The sequence below is a fragment of the Mus caroli genome, chromosome 8 (genome assembly GCF_900094665.2).
Source record: "Mus caroli chromosome 8, CAROLI_EIJ_v1.1, whole genome shotgun sequence".
In the NCBI taxonomy this organism is placed as follows: Eukaryota; Metazoa; Chordata; class Mammalia; order Rodentia; family Muridae; genus Mus; species Mus caroli.
Window position 1 is genome coordinate 101569184 of NC_034577.1, and position 22682 is coordinate 101591865.

Sequence of the window (22682 nt, forward strand, 5' to 3'; positions counted from 1 at the left end):
CTCCTCCACCGTGCTTCCTGGGTTGATCTTCCTTCTGGCCCGCCACACCTTCATCCTGCATCGAATCCCACTGGGGACCATCCAGGTTCACTTTGATCCTCAATTTCTGCATGGAGAGTCAGATGTACAATACATGTCGCATGTGTGCACATGTGCATGCCTACGGACATGTACATATTATACACGTAGAGGGCAGAGATCAATGTCAGATGTCCCCAATCACTTTTCACCTCATTTTTGGAGGAAGGCTGTCTCCCTGAGCCTATCAGTTCAGCATGACTGGCTGGCCTGTGAGCTTCAGGCATCTGGCTGTCTGCACTTGCCTAGTCCTGGGATTACAGACTTGTGCCAGCACACCCAGATTTTTACATAGGGGCTGGGCATCTGAACTCCGGCCCTCCTGTTTGCAAGGCAAGAACTTTACCACCTGAACATCTCCCTAGCCTCTCATTAGTTCATCTCTTTCCCTCTCAGTGTATGGAAAATATGCAAAATGTTTTCTAATATCCAGAAAACAGCATCTGCCGCTCTGCCAAACCAGCCTTCCCATCTGTTCCTCTCCATCAGGAACTTCCTCTGGCTCCTCATAGCCTCACATTCTCTGTCCTTTGCTCTCAACATGACAGCGCCACGTCTTAGCCCTTCTTTCTCTTGTTCCTCTTCGGTCAGCCACTGATTCTGTCACAGACAGTAGAAGGAAATGGAATAAATGTGTCTGTCCTACAAACTCCCCAAGCCAAACTTAGGTGCTTTGAATCATGAAATTTTAGCCAGGCAAAGCCCTGTCATTCTGTGATCATCATCATCTGTCTGTCTGTCCATCCCTCACCAACCCCACCCTACCACCCCTCACCACCACCCTCAGTTGCCCCACTCTCTCCTTCCTGGAGGAATCACAAGCTATATGCAATCATGTGTTAGCATCCTGTTACAAATATGCAGTTATTAGTAAATTGGGGTCCACTGTAAAAGAAAACGCATCAGTCCAGCTTTGCTGTCCTCAGAGCCCTCTGGGAAGGCCCCAGACTTCGGGTAGATCCATCTTCCAAAAATCTCCTCTCCTCTGCTGTGAGGGGTCCAAACAGGGGGGTCAGATTCACCTCAGAGCCTGAGAGAACTGCAAACATCACTCACATCTGAGCTTCCAGAAACAAACCTGCAGTCTTTGTGACCCACCTGCAAGACCCAAGGTTTCAAGCAGAGGGAGGTCCCTGGATCAGGGAAGCCTTTAGCCCTCTCTGTATAGAACATGAAAGCTGAAAGCGGTCCTGATGCTGTGCGTCTCTGCCGTCCGGGTCTATTTGTAACTCAGTATACTCCTGTTTCCTGAAGTGCCAGCTCTTATTTCCCCACAGATGAACCAGTAAGGGTGGTTTTCTTGTTTTGGTTTATTTTTTTCATTTCAGTTTTGAGGGTTATAAAACTTTTTTTTTGTCCCTGCTTTCATGTTATTATAAAAGACTCCTGGTCACCTTGTTACAGGTTCACTCTTTTTAAAGAATTTTCTGAGTGTCTTTAATATCAGCCGCAGACATCAGCCTCAGGGAGACTCAATGTGAGCTCAGTCAGCTTCGAAAGAAGCCGGTGGAACGAATCGGAGCAGATCTGATCTCAGGCCAGATTATGCTTGCTTGGCTCCTTTAGTGGTAGAATTCATAAGGAGTTCGTGCATCTACATATTCACATTAATTAGAAGTCTCCCAAAGTAAGCTACCGCTACGGGAGGCTAGACACTCAAAGAAACTGACTTTTAAAGCCTTCCTGTTTTGAAAGTATTTTTTCAAGTGCTTTGAAGCTGAACACATTTATGAGATTTCAGGCTACCTGTTCAGCGGCCCTTCCGAGAGTGTGTAGCAGTGGGGACACCTTCTGGAGCTTCACAGAAATGGCCAAGTCTCACTGAAATCTCTCTAGAGAGCTTCAAGGTAGATTCTGTTAACTGTCTTCCCCTACTCCCCTCAGAGCTAAGCTCCCAAGGTGTCTCCTCAAGGGCCAGGCCAGTGAGGTCTTCTTTTCCTTAGATTACAAGAGAAGGCTCAAGATGAGTCAATACAAGTTCCTTGTAATGGGGATCGTGGTGTCTTTAGACAGAGGAAGGCCTGTTCCGTGACTTGCCACCAAGAGAGTGGCCTGGCCAGAAGCGATCCAGGGACACCCACCCACACCAGTGGCTTAGGAGGGTTGCCAGCAAAGCTTTGGGGTCAGTTTAGCACAGCTCAGCAAATTGTTCGCCTCCATTTTGTCATTTGAAAAGCTTGTGGCATCCTGGTGTGGAGATCAAATTGGGCAGTGTTTATTAAGTAAGTACCTGGCAGGATGCTGGTGTACAGCGTTGGCTGTGGTTACTGAATGCAGGCTCCCACTGGCACACATACCTTCTTTGTGACTTTCTCCCCCACAGTGATGGGGTCATGGCCTCTCAGCCTTGAATGCACACTGGAACCATGGCAGGGGCTTTCGAACAGCCCGATGCCAAGTAAACCCAATCTCTCCTGTTGTATCTAGGGCCTAGGTCTTTTAAGATCCCACGGGTGGCCCCAAAGGGCAGTCACTTGTGAGAACTCCTCCTAAGCGGCTCCATCTCTAAGACTTGAGAGGTTTGAGCTTCAGCTCCTCAGCTCTCACAGCCTTCCCCTTGGCACAAACGGCCAATCGGAGGCACTGGAAACACGATGACGTCAGAAGGCTGAGGCAGGCTGCTTTCCCATTGGCTTCCCCTCCTCCTCTTATGGCACAGCTGGAGTAAACGCTAGCAAGGAAGGTCCCAGCAGCTTCATCTGCTTCTATCACTTGCTTACCAAGGTAGGCAGACCACACACATCCTTCCCAGTAAATGTGGGAGCACGGCAGGGACTTTGAGTTTAGGACACAGGAGAATGTGCCATCTAGAAGTATGGTTAAAAGCAATGGTTTCCATCTGCTCCCTTTAGAAACAGGAAGGAAGAACAGGTTGTGACACAGGGGTTCAGAGAAAGGAGGAAGGGAGAGAAGGATGGGGATGGAGAGAAGTGGGGGGAACAAAAGAGAGAGGAGGGGAAAGAGGGAGTGCTGTTCAAAACGAGATAATTAGAAACAAGAGAAAGAAGAGAAATTGCCTTTTTTTAACCCTAAGATACAATAAATATATATTAAGCATGGCACTAGATGATATACGGGCTGTTTGCATCACATTTTCTAACGCAGTATCATTAGCCAAGACCAGACTTTGGGTCTGAAGGAAATAGGCTCTACTTGGTGGTGGGGTTGGGGGAGGCAACATCTTCTGCAATCTGTGCTTACAGGAATGGGAGAGATCACTGTGGTCGTTTTTATGCCATCCAATGCAGTGCTTAGACAAAACAAGATTCTGTGTGCATGTGTGTGTTGTCTATGTGTGGTCATCGGCGTGTATGTGTGCGGGGGAGCCAGAGGACACCTGCAGACAGCTTCCTCTGTCCCTGTCTTCCTTACTTTTTGAAGCAGGTCCTCTACATAAACCCACAGCTCACTGGTTCCGCTAGCCTAACTAGCCAGCTTTGCTCTAAGGAATCCCACTTGTGCCTTCTAAGCACTGAAATTACACAGTCAAGCATCCCCCAACCCCAGCCAGCATTCATGTGGGTTCTGGGGACCTGAATTCCGGTCCTCACGTTGGCATAGCAAGCCCTCTAACTGCCGAGCCATCTCCAGCCTCGTGGGATTTTTGGATAGAATTCCTTCTTCAATAAATGTTGAGTGAGTGTCATCTTGAAACTCGATACGGCATCACTAGCTAGGGACAGTGGTGGTGGAGCCAGGCCAGGCTGCTGAGTAGATCACAACAGTCCATGAATATGACCCCATAGCATGGCCTCGGGGTCAGGGACTATGCCCCCAATGGAAACAGTGAAGCTAAGGCTTGGAAGTCACATCAGTGTGGACTGAGTAAAGACGTAGAGTTGTCTTAGGCAGAGGATGTTCCACAGACCATGAGAAAAATCCTTCTTGGTACTTGGAGAATTTCACTGAGAACTGAACAAATGAGGAGTGTGGGGATTGGGAGACTCAGGGCTTCCTGGGTAGACAAGAGTAGAAAGTCTGGCCATGAAGAGCTTTGTCAGAGCACTGCATGCTCAGTTATAGCCACTCCTATGTCTGTCTCTGTCTGCTGGCCTTGGGGTTGCTGAAAGCCAGCATCTCTCCTCTCTGGAACTGTACAGAAGTAATGTCGGTTCCCTCCAGGACGAGGCCAGGACAGTTGCTGCATTGAGGAAAGAGCCCCAGGAGAAGAGAAGAGGGAAGCCAGAGAGAATGAAGGGGAACCGAGAGCTGTGGTTGCAAAAGTAACTCTGACCTCAGTCCCATCCCACGAGGGAACTCTGGAGAATGGATCAGGCTCCAGAGTTTGTCCCTCTCACTGTGGAGGAGGCTGGGCTCTTAGAGCCTCACACCCATCAACCAGTCTTCTGCCTGCCTGTGAGCCCTTCCTACAGAAAGGCTCATAACCTCCTGAGAAATCCTTGGTATGAGGGGCAGTTTCTGTCAGAGCAGAGCAATGCTTCAGAGAAAGGTGCTCCCAGCACCCACAGTGTCTGTGATGAGCGCATCCTCCTAGCAGGGTGATCTCGACAAGCACCTAAGCATTCATTTGGGAAATAACACAAGCCGATTGTCTTTGTCGAGCCAGATAAAGCCCATCTTCAGGCCCCTTGCATAAAGCCAAAGGCTATTCTGACCCTCAATAAGGGACATTTCTGGAACCCAAATGTACTGAATAAGCAAACTGGCAGTCACTGTGTCCACTGCAAAGCCAACTGTCCCCACCACCCGGACCTTACTGCCCAGACCTGAGTGTGTGTGACCTTCACACCTTCCAGTCTACAGACACCCTGAGAACTCCAACACGCCTCTAAAGTACAAGCTTGTCTTGTTGTGTTAGAGCTTGCCGTGGTGGGCAAGGGTGGGGGCGGGGACAGGAAATGAGAGAGGTGGACTTTGCTGTTACTGTTGTAGTTTTCACCGTGTATAGCACAAAGGTTCGTATTGATCCTTAACCCCAGTGTTTACAATGAAACACGAAGAGAGGGATTCTTGAGCCTGACCCGGTGCTGTTCATCAGCCTGTGTTGGACATTCAGAAGATGCTGTCGCAGCCCAATAAGTGTCCTTCCCTGGTGTCTCCAGCGAACCTTCTAGAATTGGAGCACTATTGATTTTCCTTGATTGCTGCCTACTCTCTTTTAAAAATAACAGGATCCAATCCCGTGAGAGCCAGAAGGACAGGAAAGTAATAATCTATGTGTAAGAGGAAATGAATCTGATCTATACCTGAAGGGAAAAATGAATCTTTGCAGGTGGGGATGGGGGTGTGGGAGGGTTGGGTTTGAAGGGCATCAGGTTTTAACAAGTTAAAGCCTCTATTCTGCTTAAGGCCTCGTTGCATTGAACTCCCTTGTTTGTTTCCAGAGACCTCCTGCTTCCCAGCTGAGGTGTTGTTTTTCCCCGGGTGTGCAGACACCAGCAGCATTGTGTTCTTCCTTGACAGACATTCCCCACATGCTCTGTTTTTAATCTGGAAGACATCCCGGGGGGCGGGGGGGGGGAGAGGGAGGTGCCAATGTTGGAGGAGAGATTGCTATTATATGCACAATGGCCCAGCAGAGGGTCTCCCCAGGTATCTGTGCTGACCTGGGGTGATTTAATAAGTGCTCAGAATTGTCTAACGCTGTTTTTCACTGTCCCTAGCTGGTAAGGCTACGGTGTTAACCCCACATTAATTATCAGCTCTGTCCTGAGCTACCACAGTGACTTCCCACCCATGGTGGCTGCTCATCACTTGAAGCATCTGGGACCGACTTAAAAACCAAGTCCTGGGCCCTCCCTACCCAAGACCTGACTCTGCCCAAGGATGGAGCCAAGAGTCTTTATTGTATTAAGTTTCTCTCTGGAGATCTTCTTGTATCTCCTCCCATCCCCTCCAACCGAGAGGGTCTGCCAAGAAACCAGAGTCAACTAATCTGATCTAGAACAAGCCCAGTGGAAGCTCAAGTAAGATAATGCCGTCCTTGGTGGGGGTGTGAGTACAGCCTACTCCTCACCTGCTCTCATTTAACTGCCTACCCTGCCAGCTAGCCAGCTAATCAAACATCCACTGTCTCTGTGTAATAGCCTCTGTGCTGCAGGGCTGAAAAGAGCCTGACCCTCCCAGAGCCCATGGTTCCGTAGTGAGCCCAGTTACAGATGACGCCAACCTCGGGTTTCCTCCAGGGGAAGCCAACTGATCCTCCTTCATAAAACAGCAGGCAGCGCTCCACTCAGAGCCTTTATCTATCGGGCAGATAAATAGCATTGATGTATTTCCCCCTGTTGAGTTTTGAAATGAATTAAGACCAGGATTTCATTTGTAGTAATCCTATAAATACATTCCCTTAAAATAAGCCTACTAATGATACTATAGGAACCGCCACTACGTAAGCTGTAAATGGCTTAAATTAATCTAAATGCCAAGCGTGGCTTTTCGGAGCGGCCCCTAAGACATGCAGAGGTCATAGAATTCAGCAGCTTCCTACAAAGGAATTTGTCCAAAAAGAATGAGTGACTCCGTTTCTACTACTATAACAAACCCCTGAGCCAATCATGAAGCCAAAGGTTTATTTCAGCTCACAGCCCTAAGGGCTTCCGTTCATACATTGGTTGTGTCTTGTTTCCTTTGGGCCTGTGACAAAGCAATTCAGGAATAGAAAACAGTGAAACCATCACCTCATTGTGAGCCAGAGAGCAAAGAGCAGAAGGAGAAAGCAGTGTCATGCTATGTCCTTTAATGCTATCTCCCCAGGGACCTCAAGGCTTTGCCTCCCAAGACCTCCATCACCCGTGACTGGCACCAAGCTGCAGATTAAGCCCTAACACAGGAGCCTTGGCGGGGAGTATATCAGATCCAAATCAAAGCAGAGAACAAACATGTGTCCACATAGAGACTTATACACCAAAGCTCATAGCAGCTTTATGAGCAGAATCCAAAAGCTGGAAACAACTTGGGTGTTCATCACCAAGATGATAGATCAGTATCCACACTGTGGAAAAGCTACTCAGTGCCCCATGTAACAAGACTAACAGTAAAATGTTCATGTTGAACCAGAGAAGTCAGAGCCAGTCAGTACTGATACCGGGTTCCATTTCTATGAAGCTGTGGGTGGAACTTACCCGATGTGCCATGAAGCACAAACCCACAAGGATGAGACGTAACTTCTAAAGGAACGAGAGGAACCGTCTGTCCACAAACATGGCAGCAGATACTTGGGTATCTGTTAAATTTCATCAAATAGGCAAGCAAACCGAACCCCAATAAAATCGTTTTATTGGGTAATGCTGGGGAGGCAGAAATCAGAAGGTGGGAACGGGGTGCCTGAGATTCGGGAAACAGTACTCCTAGCCTCATGGGAAGTGGACGCCATCCTGAACCGTGAATGTGAAGCTGTGATAAGCCGGGGAGACTTTCCCACTCCAGAGGGAAGCGAGGACCCTGCCAAGAACTTCTGCTGACTTCAAATGGGTCCGGGATAATTAAATAAGTGAACTGGGCTGAAACTACAGGGAGATATAGGGGAAGAAGCAAAGGAGTCCAGAGCCAAGTCACCTGTGCCCAGAAAGAAAAGAGGATTAAGGGTGAGCCCTGACCTTGGTGGCAACCAAAGGCTTTTCTTAATATAATGAGTGAAACCTGAGCACTGGAGTGCCAGCCTGTGCAGCCACCTGTCTTCCTCTGAGCTTGTTTAGTCAGAACTTGAGTGACAGCAAAGCTCGCCAATGGGGCCAGCATTGGGCTGTGTTGAGCAAGATGCAGAGGACTCAGCGTTATAAGAGACAGATCTTGTTCTGTTCTTCTTTTTCGTGATCCCAGCAGGGCAAGCTTCACATACCCCCCCCCCAACCCCAGCTCTGCCTTCTGCATCTCTGGGAGCAGACCCTCATTTGCTCCCATGCATGGTTGGCAGTTCAGTCTGGGCAGTGCTCTGTATCTGGTGCTCTGTCAGAATCAAGTCCCGGGGGAGCTCACCATCAACCGGGAATGAGAAGGAAAATGGGAGAGGGGGAATCCCAGGAGTCTGTGTATGCTCAGAGGAGGAGACTCTGGATCCAGGCTGAGCTGGGTGATCCCTGAAAAATCTGAGGATCGAGCCCAGGAGCCAACAATCTCTAATTTACAGCGCCTCTTTGTCCTGGTAGGTTTGCGCCATGTATGAAGCCCTACAGCGCCTTCTTGTCCCAGATGGAGTCCATCGCAGCCACCTCGGTCACTGCCAGCTCTCTGGCAGCCCCACACACCGTAGAGTATACGGAGATGGACTTCAGTGATTCGATCAAGTAAGGAGGCAAAACTCCGTGGGCCTGTCCTTAGCTGCATTCTTTCCTCTCACCGAGCTTAACACCCTCCATCCCTCCCTGTCCGTTCAGCCATACACTAGCCAACAGTTGCATGAGAGGATTCTAGGTGTTCAGCCCACCATGGGACCTGAGTTAGAGAGCTGAGAACCATCTCTGCTCTCAGAGCAGGGCCAGAGCTCTTAATTCCGGGGCATGGAGACCTTCCTTCCTTCCCCTTCACTCCCTCACAGAGCGAAGCTCTGCAGTATGGGACTCAAGGTAGAAAGCAGAAAATAACATGATCCGTCCATCAAATGCCGCATCCTCACAATAAGATGCTCTGAGTAATTAGGAAATTCAGCTAGGTATGATAGCACATGGAGTACTCAGGAGCCTGAGGCAGGAGGATTATGAGTTTGAGGCCAGCCTAGGCTACACAGTGATACCTAGTCCCAAAAACAAGGTCAAACATTATAACGGTGAACATTGAGCATCAAGGACTTACCGGAGAATGGTCTGGAGAACTGCCCATGCTTCCCAGCATGCATTGTAAGCTGGACACAAGCTTGGTGCTCCAGGAAAGGGTGGCTACTGGGAGACTGCGCAGTGCCGTGGCCCACTCTGTACATGTGAAGGCAGAGGACAGCCGAGCACCGCCAGCTAACCTCTTAGAGAAAGTGTCGCTTGAGCAATACTCCACTTACTGTGGGATGTGGCAGAGAGGAAGAGACAACTGGGGGTTGGACACAGCTGCAGCGGACTGGACTGGTGGCAACATCTGCAGCCCCAGTGACACTCACGTGTCCTTAAACTCCCCAGGACGATCCTTATGGACGATGAAGCTGGACCCGAAGAAATCAAAAAGCCCGCGACGTCGACCATGGTCTCAGAAGTATGATTTCTTTCTTTGCTCCTGGGCCGGGTTAGCAAGGGAAAGCAGAGAGGAGCCAGGAGCTGAGCGCCAAGCCCAGCACTGGGAGGGAGCTGGTGTGAGAGGCTGAGGAGCTGTGTCCAGGTCGCTTCTCCCCAGAGTGAGCACCTCAGGGAGAGGCCAGGATGCCTCAGGACACAGATTTCCAAAAGGTGAAAAACGTAATCTCCAGGCCTGGGTGGTCACATGTTCTTTCCACTCCCAGCATAAAGGCCACTGGCTAACGGAGCAGTAGCTTCCTCAGGAATAACGCAGTTTACGCAGTATACGCCACAGGCGAGTTCACAGCCCTGGGCTAGGGACATGGCTCTGTGGCTGTTATGCAAGTGTGAGTCCGTGAGTTCAGATCTCCTGCACCCGTGTGAGGGCTGTTCTCTGGGTTACAACAATAGCAATCCCAGCACTGGTAGCGCTCTCTCTCTCTCTCTCTCTCTTTCTCTCTCTCTCTCTCTCTCTCTCTCTCTGTGTGTGTGTGTGTGTGTGTGTGTGTGTGTGTANTGTGTGTGTGTGTGTGTGTGTGTGTGTGTAGTCAGGTAGAACCCTACAGTCTAGCTGAATGGCTGAGCTCCAGGGTCAGTGGGAGTCTCCATCTCTAAAGAATTAGGTAGAGAGTGATCAAGATGTAAACATTGACATTTAGCCTCCACATACATGTATACACATGTGCACAGGCACAATACATGTGTACACAATACATCTGTGCACACACATTCTCACTGCCATCCACACACGTACCTGTAACACCCTACACACACACTTATACAGTATACATACCCTTAAATACTTCCTCTAGGATAATAGACTGAGACAGTATATAGATTGGAGACACAGAGTTCTCCACTAAAAAGATATTTCTTCTTGCACCTTAGAAATAGGGAAAAAAAAGGAAATTAGAAAAAATGCTAAATAAATTACTATACATCCAAGCTAAGATTGAGTTGTGGCCAAAAAAATAGGCATGAGCAGAGATTTTCGTACATAAAGGCAGGAGCAAATTGGTGTCGCCTCTTTGACATGTAACTTGGCAGGTGTATCAATATTTAAAATGCATACTTCCTCTTCTAAATTACTCTCCAGATATGCCTCTGTACTTATGTGAAGCTATAACTAGCCTTGTACATCACCGCTTTGTTTATAAGAGCATGAACATTTTGGAAACAATTCTGCCAACAGGAGATTAACTGAATAAACCAAATTATATCTGCACAAGGCAGTGCTAGGAATTCTATTATAAAAAGCAAAGAGGTTCTTCCGTATTAAATAAAGAATGCTAAGTTAAAAAAAAAAAGGACACATAGTATTCTACCATTCCTGTCAAGGCAGAAGTACATAAAAACAACAACTAATGGTTACTTTTTAATATTATGTATGTATGTGTGTATGTGTATATATATATATATATATATACATATATGTGAATATATATTCATATATATGAATTTTTGCCTGCATGTGCAAATGTGCACCATATGTATGCAGTACCCACAGAGGCCAGAAGAGGGCATCAGATTCTCTAGAACTGGAAAAATGGTAATGAGCACTCTGGCAGGTGCTGGGAATAGAACCCAGATCCCTGTAAGAACAGCCATTGCTCTTTCTGAGCCACCATCTCTCCAGCCCCAAAAGCTAGCGCATACTGAGCACCTAATACACTTCCCATACTCGTAAGCTTTATTCTCACGGTCTCTGGTGGTGGGAACCACTGTCCTTTCCCACTTCAGTGAGGAGATGCCTGCGCCAAGCAGTCCAGGTCTCAGACTCAGCAGTCTCTTATGTCTTTTAAATGGTGGCGCACGCGCACGCATGTGTGTGTGTGTGTGTGTGTGCGTGTGCGTGTGTGTATGTGTGTGTGTTTGCTTATGCACAGAATAGCCAAAAAGCACCAGGGTCATGAGGGCAGAGGTTTTCTTTCTCCTGTTCTGTCCACCATTTTATCCCTCGTACCTGGAACTAGTCCATAGTATGTCTTCTGTAAGCATTAGTCAAGTAAAGACGGGAGAGTAGGTTAAAAGCTCACCCTGCTCTTCCAGAGGACACGCCCAGCAGCTCCCACAGCTGGAGGCTCACAGCACCTGTCACTCCAGCTGCAGAGCATCTGGCGCCGTCCTCCAGCCTCTGTGGAACCTCCACTCATGCACACTTACCCACTCTCAAATGCACACATATACACATGAAAATAGTTTAAAATAAATTCTCAAAAGTTCATCGTATTAAGACAATAATCAGATGGAATCTATCAAAAAAAATAAAGCAACAGCGGTTACCTGTTTGCAACTGAAGAGTAAGGAATATTGCTGGGAGTATTATTTTGTAACACATACACCCTTTTTACTATCTTAACTTTGTATCATGAATATGTGCCAACTACTTTCAATACTTTAAATGATGCTTGTGAAGTCTCTTCTACCACATGAGGTGCAGACAGACACATACGCACAGGACAGAGATGCATGTGCACGCGTGAGTACTATAAACTATTCATTAGTTGAAATTTCTTTCCTTACATCTTTCCCTATCTTTTCATTTCACACGTTTGTCTTCTGAATATTCAACAGTGTCCATCTTCAGAGACACTTGTCACAGAAAATTCGTGCAATACAGAAATATCAGAACAAGACTCCTTTGAATCCCACCATTCATAAGAAAATACTACTGAAATTCTTAGCAATCTCCCAGATAATGGTTTTGCACATTCAGGCCTCAGAGTGAGTTTACAGCCACCCACTCCTGCCTTCAGAGCCTGACTCTCTCACATGAATGGAACACACCTTTTCTCTCAAGGGCATTTTGTATGCATTGATCCTGGTCCACAAATACACATTGAGTCGTCCTCTGTGGAAAGAGAGGTGCCATGCACACGCTGTTTAAAGTGTGCTGTTTCTGGTGGGCAGACAGCTTACTTTCAGAACTCCTCTGTTAAAATGATTGCCATAAAATCCATATATATGCATTTTGAGCATTGTCCAAGTGTCATCATAGGAAAAAAAATGTCCAGGTTTTTTAAAATGTATTTTCAATTACCTAGTCTTGTGTTAGGGCGGGCATATGAATGCAGTACCCATGGTGGCCAGAAGAGGGAGTCAGATCCACTCAAGCTGGAGTTACAGATGCCCATGAGCTGCTCAGCAAGGGTGCTGGGGACCAAACTAGGAGCCTTTGCTCTTAGCCACTGAGCTATCTCTCCATCTCCTACACACTCCATTCTTACCATCATAGTCGCTGTATTTCCTTCTTCTCGCAAGGAAGGAGAGGTGTGCATTAGTGATGAGCCGTGGCGTGTGCTTGCTAGCTTTCCTTCCCTCTTTCACTTCCAGGCAATAAAATACAGCTCCGCGGGAACGGAAAGAAGCCAGAGCCAGCCGGACTACCCAGAATGCATGTGGATCTATGAACAGGATGAGATGCTGTCTATTGGGATAGAAGAAGTAAGTGATAACCCCAAGGTCCTCAGTTACCCAGCACGGATGCTTCCCAGTACCTTCTCCATATTGGAAACTGCCTTCTACCCGGAGTGTTTCCACTGTCACCTTCACGCGGGCGTGGGAGTCAAAAGTCAAGAATGTCCATCCCATAAACAACCACCAAACCCAGACACTATTGCATATGCCAGCAAGATAGCTGAGATAGCTGTCTCTTGTGAGGCTATGCCAGTGCCTGGCAAACACAGAAGTGGATGCTCACAGTCAGCTATTGGATGGAACACGGGGCCCCCAATGGAGGAGCTAAAGAAAGTACCCAAGGAGTTGAAGGGGTCTGTAACCCTATAGGTGGAACAACAATATGAACTAACCAGTACCCCCAGAACTATGTATCTAGTTGCATATGTAGCAGAGGATGGCCTAGTCGGCCATCAATGGGGTGAGAGGCCCTTGGTCTTTCGAAGATCATATGCCCCAGTACAGGGGAATGCCGGGGCCAGGAAGTGGGAGTGGGTGGGTTGGGAGCGGGGCTGAGGGGGGGGGAGTATAGGGGACTTTCGAGATAGCATTTGAAATGTAAATGAAGAAAATATCTAATAAAAAACAAGAATGCAAGTCAATAATGAGTTTTAACTCACCCACCGCAGCCCCGTCACCCTGACAGCCAGGCCCTTGTGGGATGCCTTTCTCTGCAGGTGTTTGACATTCTGCCCCTCTACGGAGTCCTGCGGCCCTACAGCAGCCATCAGATATCGTTTACCTTCTATGGACACAGCGACATCATCGCCCGGGCCAAAGCTCTGTGTGAGGTGGAAGGAGGACCCACCTATGAAATACTACTGAAGGGGGAGGCGTCCCTGGTCAACTACTCCTTTGACACGAAGGACATTAACTATGGATTGCAGGTACTGCAGACATCGGGTTGGGGGGGTGTTCCTGGGTTTGCCTTAAATGTGGCTTGTGGTCCTCAGGACTCTGGCTGTTCATCCACATTTAGCTCCTCTGCCCCAGTCCCCGTTCTCAGTCTTTTTCTCTTGCTCCTCTCGGTGCCTCCTCCACTTCAGCATCCGAAGTTGCTTACTTTCCCTTCTGTCTCTCTCATTAGCACTAGCTTCTCACACCCATCCAGTCAGAGGCTCCAAGGCTTTCTTGCTGCCCCATCCTGCACACCCCACGTACCCTCAGCGGGCAGTGTTTCCAAGTTACCCACCTCAGTCCCACTCCAAATCACTCCAGTCCCACCACAGGCCCTACCTAGATAATTGTTTCGATGTTTTTGGTTTTGATCTTGAAAGACCGGGTGTCATGCAGCCCTCAGCTTTCCACAAACCCACTGTTGTAGTCAAGGGACGACCTCAAACTCCTCAACCTCCCACCTACGCCTCCCAAGGGCTAGGATTGCATGCATGCATAGTGACACCCAGCTGCCATGCCTAAATACTACAGCAGTCTGCCCATACTGGAGTACATAAAGGACCTGGGGTCTGATTCAGTGGGCCCAGCATTGGGCCTGGGGTTTCAGTTTTTCAAAACCAGACTCCCTGACACATGACGTCAGTACCTCTGGCCTACAGACACATACCAAGAAAGGGATCAAGTCAGTACTGATCCATTTAGGCGTCATTGTCAGATAAGTTTTCCCGAAAGTGTATCTTTATCCCACCAATCCCATCATCCCCTGGGCAGCTCATCCCAGTGGCGCAGTACTGAGAAAAGAGCACACTTCTATTTTGTTGTTGTTGTTGTTCTGGGTTTTTTTGTTCTGTTTGGTTTTATTTTGGTTTTTGTTTTGTTTTCTTATCCTGTCTGGATTCCCACCGTTACCTTAGGAATACTGCTTCATCTCTCTGAGCCTCAGCATCTCTCATCTATGAGATGGGGGTGGACAGCAATGCCATCCCACCGGTCAGTGTTTTGCCCTGGTCGAGGTAGACGGTCACCAAGAGTTCTCTTCTCTGTCCCCAATTAGATCACTTACTGAAGATGTCCTAAGCCTTTTTTTTTTTAATCTTGGAGTCTTTTTAATAATGGTTTTATTCTTAATTTCACACAGTGTATTTTAATCCCATTCACCCCTCACCCATCTCCTCTCAGATCCTCCTCAGCCTCCTCCCCACCGTGTTCTGTCTTACTCTCGAGTTCATGCTCCCTCCCCCATTCAGGGCTGTTTGTACCAGCCGACTACTCCTGAGTGCGGGATCAGTATAGCTGGTGTCACACCAGTAAAGAGAACGGTCACTCTCCAGCAGCAAACCAATACCAGTAGCTCCTGGCTAGGGCTGGGGACTCTATGCCCACTCCTGCCCTCCATGCAGCTGCCCTGCTCGGTCTGGAAGTTACCTGCCACATCTGGATCTTGCCACCCTGATGCTTCACTCTTCCACGTAGATCTCCGAGCCTGAGAGGAGAGATGCAATGTAGACTCCCACTTAGAACCGAGCTCTTTGACGTCTCTGTTCTCCACACTTGAGCAGCTTGGGTCTCTGTGCTATCGTCCTCTACTCCATGAAGCAGCTTTGCTCGTGAGGGTTGGGAGGTGCGCTAATAAATGGCATTACCTTATTAGAAGCCGGTTTAATAGAATGTGATTTTAGCAGAATTAGCTAGTACGAGGCTTTCCCCTGGGACCATGGCTTAAGTAGACACAGGCCTCGGCGGCAGGTAGCTGTGCCATCTTATGGGGTGAACGGTACAACCAATCAAGAGGTAGTTTGTAACACTTATGTCCCTGTCGCACCAGGCAGGTCCTTGAAGTTCACGGGAGTCACGGCTAGGTGAAGCTCATGGTCACTTTTCTCCACAGTAGCTCCCACGGCACCTTCCAGCAAGCAGTCTGAAAGCTAGGCTATCCAGCAGGGATGCAGCTCCCAGTAGAGCACCAGCTGGATCTCTTCATGTCCCATGACTCAAAAGTGTGGTATCTTTAACAATAGGGTCTTACTGTCAAGTTCTTGAAGGTGACCTATAATAGCCTGTAACATTTGGGGAGTCTGTGGGATCCCCATTGTTAAGCTCTCCTCTTTTGTGGTTTTGTTTTGGGGGGCATTGGAGTTTTTTAAGTGGGAGGTCTCTCTGTATAGCCCTGGAACTCATTATGTAGACCAGGCTAGCCCTCAAACTCATAGAGACCTGCCTGCCTCTGCTGCCCGATTGTTGGAATTAAAGGAATGTACCACCATGCCCAGCTGTTAAGTTCTTCTTTTTACCGATGCTCTGTATGCAGACATCGAGTTGACCATAATCCCCCCCCCCCCGTTATAAGATATCCATTTAGTTGTGGCCAAGCAGGTTTACCTACTGTCTCTCATACTCCCCAGCCCTCACTGCCTCCATATTTTCTCATGCACTATTCTTCTCATGTCCCGCTCTGCCCCACCCCCACCCCAGACCTGTTCATCCAGTCGTCCACAGCTCAGCTCCTTTCCAGGAGCATCCACATCCAGAACCTTCCACCCTGCCTTCACTTGGCTCTTGGCACATCTCAGACACAACATGCTTTCTAACACAGGGTAGGGGTGGCCGTTGGCTGATTCTCTGTGTGCTGTGTACTCAGAGACTCTACTTATTAGCATTGTTTGCCTCATTTGATTGCTGTCACATAGCTACATAGCAAGTAGAAATTATTGAATTGTGTGTGTGTGCAGATGTGTGTGCAGATTGAAGGCTGCATCTGCATTCAGAGTCATCCAGCACTGACTGCTATCTTCTCTGCCTTGTTATTCAAATAGAATTGGCTTTTCTTCTTCACCTCCAGGGCTCTCTGATAAACTGGTTTCAATTCATCTCTAGAGCTATGCCACCTAAATGGACCTGATCCTACCTAAGGCAGCTAGGTGTGCTCTGTTTTGTCCTTGGAACCCCTAAAGTAGGCCTCAGTTTGAGGGTATTAAGCCTACCATATGAGCCTATAAAGCATGCTAGCAAATCTCAACTGGCATGTTATACCTCTATGGCTCATGGTACCAATAGGAAAATTAATTCTAGAACATTCTGAATGTAAATATTGTGTTTTAATAGGATCAGATCCTATTATTTTAGGATCCTCTTATTTTAGAAAATTTAGATTTTCCAGGAAGCCTCCTTTTACGATGCTGGATGTGGCTTGATCAGTACCTGATGTAACGGAGGAGGGTACATTTGGGGATCCCCTTTGTCGGGCTGAGAGCAGAATCCCGCAGGTAGGTAACGGTCCTTCCTCTCATCCTCTCCCCAGCTGTTTGACCATGTCACAGAACGTGAAATCACACTGAAAAACACTGGGAAAGTTGGCTTTGAGTTCAATGTACTGTCTAACTACCGGTCTTCACAAAGGAACCTTCTCCCTGGAGTACCACTTATCCTGCCTCTGTCGGTGAGTCCAAACTGAGAGGGCTCACCCCAAACAGACAAGCCACTCCCAGGGCAGGGGACATCACTGCCAGCACGACCAGTGGGACTCCGATACGGTGGCACATACCTGTAGTCCCAGAGCATTCAGGAGGGCGGGCGAGGCAGAAGAATCAGGGAAACCCTGGTCCTTTGCTACTAGGCAAGTTCAAGGCCATTCCAGGTGGTGTGAGCCTATGCTGGTGGACGGACTGATGGGTGGGAGGATATATTGATAGACAGATAGATAGACTCAGGAATACTCGGTCATTAAGCAAACATTTACCAAGACCTCCATTATCTCGTTCCGGGTACATCAGACACATGATGAACCAGTTAGAGACATACAACTTAAGGATGTCCCTCAGGATAATAAATTTGAGTCATGTGTGCTAGTGCATCTTTCAAGTCCCAGCACTCTGGAGGCACAGGAAGTAGGACTTTACATTCAGGGCCACCCTGTGCTGTACAATGAGATACTTTCTCTAAAGAGAGGCAGGAAAGGGGGGCGTCCCACTGGTACATCAAACTCAGGGCTTCCCTCATACCAACTATACAAAATGGAGCAACTTTTCGTTAGCCTGTAAATGCAGGTTGGCATGGCAGCCCAAGTGGGCAGAGACTAGAGAATCCCCGGATTGAGCTGCCCAGCCTGGCTAGCCAATCACTGAGTTCTGGGGTCGGGGGAGAGACCCAGCTCCAGGTAAGGACTGCAGTGATGGAAGAAGACACCCAGTGTCAACTTCTGGCCTTTTTGCACATGCACACAGTGTGCACACGCACACACGAGTACACATGTTCTCCCACACCCATGTGAGCATGCATCCACATATGTGTGCATAGCACACACACATACAGATTCAAACAACTGCTGGAGGGGAGATAAATATGACCAAATACCTCAAGTGGCATCCGCAAAGGATTGGTTTTAAATATTTATAAATATGGAAACTTTTTGCTGTGTACACGTGCATTTCTGGGTTGACACGTAAGACCTTACTCCCATTAAATGTTCTTCACTGAGCACATTTTGCCCATTTTAAGTGGTCTCCTTCTCATCTTTAATGGCTTCTGCTTTGAACGCACTTCGGAGTCTCACCATTACACTTTCTGCTCGCCTTTCCTTATGCCATAGCCTCTTTGTAGGTTGCTCGCTCACAAAGCGTCGTGGGAGTTTACAAACTGAGATCTGTGGGATCGTTGCCTTCCTCGTGTTTTCTCTATAAAAGTTTGCCAAATGGTTTTTCTATCTTTTTCTAATTTCTTTCTTCTCTCGTTCTTCCGCTCCCCTTTGTCAGCCTTTGGGTGTACAAAGCTGCTGTCAGTGTGACCTGATGCAACTCTGCGGAGAAAATATTGTCGAAATCTATTAGGATGACTCTTTGGTTAACTTTTTCTCATCTGATTATCATAAGTACACGCTCCCAGATTTACAAGATGAAATGTGAATAAGACTGTTGTCTGCATAGAGTGCGATGCCAATATAGAAACAGGAACAAGCTAAACATCTCCCAAGGCATTAAGACTGAATATACTAAGGTATTAAAACTGTGGCAGGCCGGGCGTGGTGGCGCACGCCTTTAATCCCAGCACTCGGGAGGCAGAGGCAGGCGGATTTGTGAGTTCGAGGCCAGCCTAGGCTACAAAGAGAAACCCTGTCTCGAAAAACCAAAAAAAAAAAAAAAAAAAACTGTGGCAGAATAACATACAGCAGTTACAAGGGACGCTGCAATTCTAGATGCGCTAATGCGGTGTTGAGTCTAATACCTACTGGGTATAAGAGAAAAGGAAATGAGGGGAGACTGCATTATATGCTGCTGTCTACACCTTAAAATATAACCCATGTGTGTGTGCATAATCTGGATCTGGTCAGCTCATAAATATCAGCTAGAGCTCTTCTTGTTTGTTTGTTAGCACATGATAATTGGTTCATAACCCTCCCTCTTCGTGCTGCTATGCTTCACTAGTGTAAGACTAGTGTAAGACTAGTGTAAGACGTGAGTGCGTTTCTTTCTTTTCTGTCACCTGGGATGGTTTGTCAGCTAAAGTGACTGCCTCCTGAACAACCAGCCAAACTTGTCCAAATCCCGCATGCACCTTCTATAATGCCTTGGACTCAGCCAGAGAGTCATTCCCACGCTATGATTCATTACCACCAAAGGACCCAAAGCAAAAGCAGCAAGGGAATGAAGCAGGCAGAAGGTCAAGGGGAGGAGCGAGGGAGGGATAGAGGGAGGAAGGACAGAAGGATGGAAGGAAGGGCTTATTTAAGAATATAGTTGGTCATGGTGTAGGAAGGCCTCTGAGTCTCCACATTGCAGCAGTAGCCTGAGGCAGCTGGTAACATTGTGTCCACGGTCAACAAGCATCGGAGAGATGGCTGTCTGTTACTAACCTTGCCTTCTCCTTTTTATTCTGTCTGGGACTCCAGCCTGTAAGGCATTGTTGCCCACATTCAAGCTGTGTCTATTCTGAAAACACCTCCACAGACACACAAGGCAGGCTGTTTTCCACAGTAACTCCAAAGCCAGTCAAGTAGACGATGAAGATTAATCATCACAGCCCCCACCTCCCAGTCTCCACCCCTAGTAATAAACTCTGCCAACCTGAGACAAACCAGGGAGACTCACTAGAGACTGCTGGAAGATTTTATTGGAAGTTTGTCAGATAGATGCTTCTGCCTGTCACATCACAAAATTTCCTCAGAAAGCAAGCAAGGAGTTGACATAAACTGTACTGTTTGCACAAGTGAGGCAAGGTAAGAAAGCCCCATCAGGGAATGGGCAAGAACCTTCCAGAACTTTGGCTCCCAGATACTAACCAAAAGTCAGCCTTGCAAGAGGACTTCCTGGGATCCAGGGCCTTGAAGCTGCTATGCTAACCCACCCACCCACCCACCCCCCTCTATCTCGAACTTCTTTTCATGTCTGAACGGGATTTTTCTCTGTATGGTTTTCTTCCCCTGTATTCCAGCTATCCTATTATGAAGCCAAATTCTTATCATGAAAACAAATGTTTGCTGAATGCAGAATTGGCCGTGCATATTTAGTGTAGAACAAAATAAGGTCATTTGCCCGGCATGAGGCTCACGCTTGCGTGAGAACTGTTTTTACTGGGAAAATACATTGCTAAGCAATGGAGATAGATGCTAAGGCTCCCCTCATCCCAGTCACTGAGCACAGGAAGAATGGCTCAGTGGGGAAACAGGAGAATATTGTAGACTGCCCATGAGAGGAGTGAGAAGGAAGGGGAAGGAAAGTGAGGATAAACCTACACAAGCCTGGTACCCTTTGTAGCTGGCTGGGCTTTGACATACAGGGGTTGGGGGCAGGGCACAAGCATGGTGGTGTACACACTTTAATCCCAGCTCTGGGGAATGGAGACAGGCAGATCCCTAGTGCTTCCCGGCCAGCCGGCTTAGCCTACTTAATGAGTTCTAGGCCAGTGAGAGACCATGCCTCGAAAACCAACATGCATGCTGTGAGGAATGACACCCCAGGTTGCCCTCGTGTACACACACACACACACACACACACACACAGAGAGAGAGAGAGAGAGAGAGAGAGAGAGAGAGAGAGAGAGAGAAACAGACAGAGACAGAGAGAAGAGATAGAAAAAGAGGAGAGAGGGGGAGATAAAAAAATTAAGAAGAGCTGGACAGTGGTGGCGCACGCCTTTAATTCCAGCACTTGGGAGGCAGAGGCAGGCAGATTTCTGAGATCAAGGCCAGCCTGGTCTACATCCTCCTGAGTTCCAGGACAGCCAGGGCTACACAGAGAAACCCTGTCTCGAAAATTAAAAACAAAAACAAAAAATAAATGAGAAGAGATCAAGCAGAAGGAATCATAAACACTTCTGTGGCTAGAATGTGGCCAGTAGGACTTTCCCGTGTGAGGTTCCACCCACCGTTGTAACATCATCCGTGCCATTATTTATAGCCATGCAACACTCATACCCACTTTCTGACTGCTAATCTACTGGCGTTTTTTCACCTCGTCCACAATCCTAATGCTTCAGTAACTGTCTTATGTGCACAAAATGAATCTGTGAAGCAAGCGTTGGACTCTAGAAGTACAACAACTCTGAGCTACTGTTGTTAAATCTGGACCGTAGCTAATACATTTGTACAGATCCATGGTTTGGGATGCATGCAGCCAACTATAAAAAATGCCCCTGGGGCTTCTCTCCTGGACCGTTTGCTCTCTCCCAAACTTTATTTTAAAACAGCACAATTGTGGCTAGAGAGGTGGCTCGGGGGTTAAGAGAACTGGCTGCTCTTCCAGAGGACCTAGTTTTGAGTGCCAGCATCCACATGGTGGCTCACAACCATCTGTAATTCCTGCCCCAAGGACTCTGATGCAGCCTTCTAGCCTCCACCAGCATGAGGCATACCTACAGTGCACATAAAGCAATGTAAATGGTACAGTTAGACGCAGTCTATGCAGCTTGCTTTTATACCCAACATTATGATCTTTAAGATCCATCTCTATTCTTGCACCTTAACCACAGTCCATTCATTTTCATTACTGAATAATGTTCCTTTTCCAGCCATATTAAAAAGCAGTTTCCCATCTCCCATTGAAACCACATTTATGCCGGGCATGATGGCACACGCCTGTAGTCTCCCACCTACTCGGGAGGCTGAGACTGGAGGATCACTTGAGTTCTGGGCTGTAGTGTGCTCTGCCGATTGGGTGTCCACTAAGTTTAGCATCAATATGGTGACCTCCCAGGAGCGGGGGACCACCAGGTTGCCTAAGGAGGGGTGAACCCGCCCAGGTCAGAAACCACATTTGCTTATAGAAAGTGAGTTAGGCAGTAGTTTCTCAATAGAAACAATTCTGCTATGCATTTTCCCTTGCACATCCCAGTGGTAGATGTTTTCCTAGGGACTTCTGCCAAGAGTTGCTAAGTCACAGGCTATGTTACAGTCTGCATTATGTAAGGACATAAAATGTTTTGTTCTGTTTCCTTGTGCTGAGTTTAGTCTTTTCAGACTAGGTGGCCCAGGATGGCCTTGATCATAAAATCCTCCTGTCTCTACTGGGTGCTGGGATTCTGTTCCTGTGCCGCTACACCGACCTCTACAGTTTCCCTGTCTGCGCACTGATCTTAAAGTCCCACCAGAGGTGTATAAGCGTTTCCTGTGAGGCAGGTTCTCACCAAAACTTGGTAAACTTTACCAGCCCTGTGGTTAAGAAGGAAAAATGTTGTGTCTTCTTAGTGTGCTCTTCCTTTGTGACCTACAAAGGTGAGAACTTTCCCTGTTTTAGTCCTGAACCAAAATAATCCCGCAGGTGGCGTCACCAAGCCTGATCTCAAATTATACTACAGAGTCAGAGAGATAGAAGCAATGCGGCACGGGGACAAAGAAAAAATTAGAACAGAAACAGAGATCAGCAGAATAGAATTGATAGCCAAGGTATAAATCCACACAAATACAGTTACCTGACTTTTTTTTTAAAAAAAAAAACCAAAAAAAAAAAAAAAAAAAAAAAAAAAACCATGAGAGGAAAGATAGTGCCTTCCACAACTGGTGTGAAGAAAGATGGATTTCAATAGGTAGAAAAATAAAACCAGATCCTTACCTCTCACCCTTCACAAAACTCAACCCTAAATGGATCAAAGACCTCAACATACAACTTG

The 22682-nt window shown here is 47.5% G+C and overlaps 1 protein-coding gene across 1 annotated transcript in view; it reads left to right on the plus strand.

Annotated features, from left to right (window-relative positions):
• Window positions 1-22682, plus strand: part of Hydin (HYDIN axonemal central pair apparatus protein) — a 307836-nt gene that overhangs the window by 176332 nt on the left and 108822 nt on the right. The window contains exons 23-27 of the mRNA XM_021171126.1: window positions 8184-8321; window positions 9141-9213; window positions 12567-12677; window positions 13367-13576; window positions 16885-17022. Of these exons, the coding sequence (XP_021026785.1) occupies window positions 8184-8321; window positions 9141-9213; window positions 12567-12677; window positions 13367-13576; window positions 16885-17022 (670 nt within the window). The remainder of the gene's footprint in view (window positions 1-8183; window positions 8322-9140; window positions 9214-12566; window positions 12678-13366; window positions 13577-16884; window positions 17023-22682) is intronic.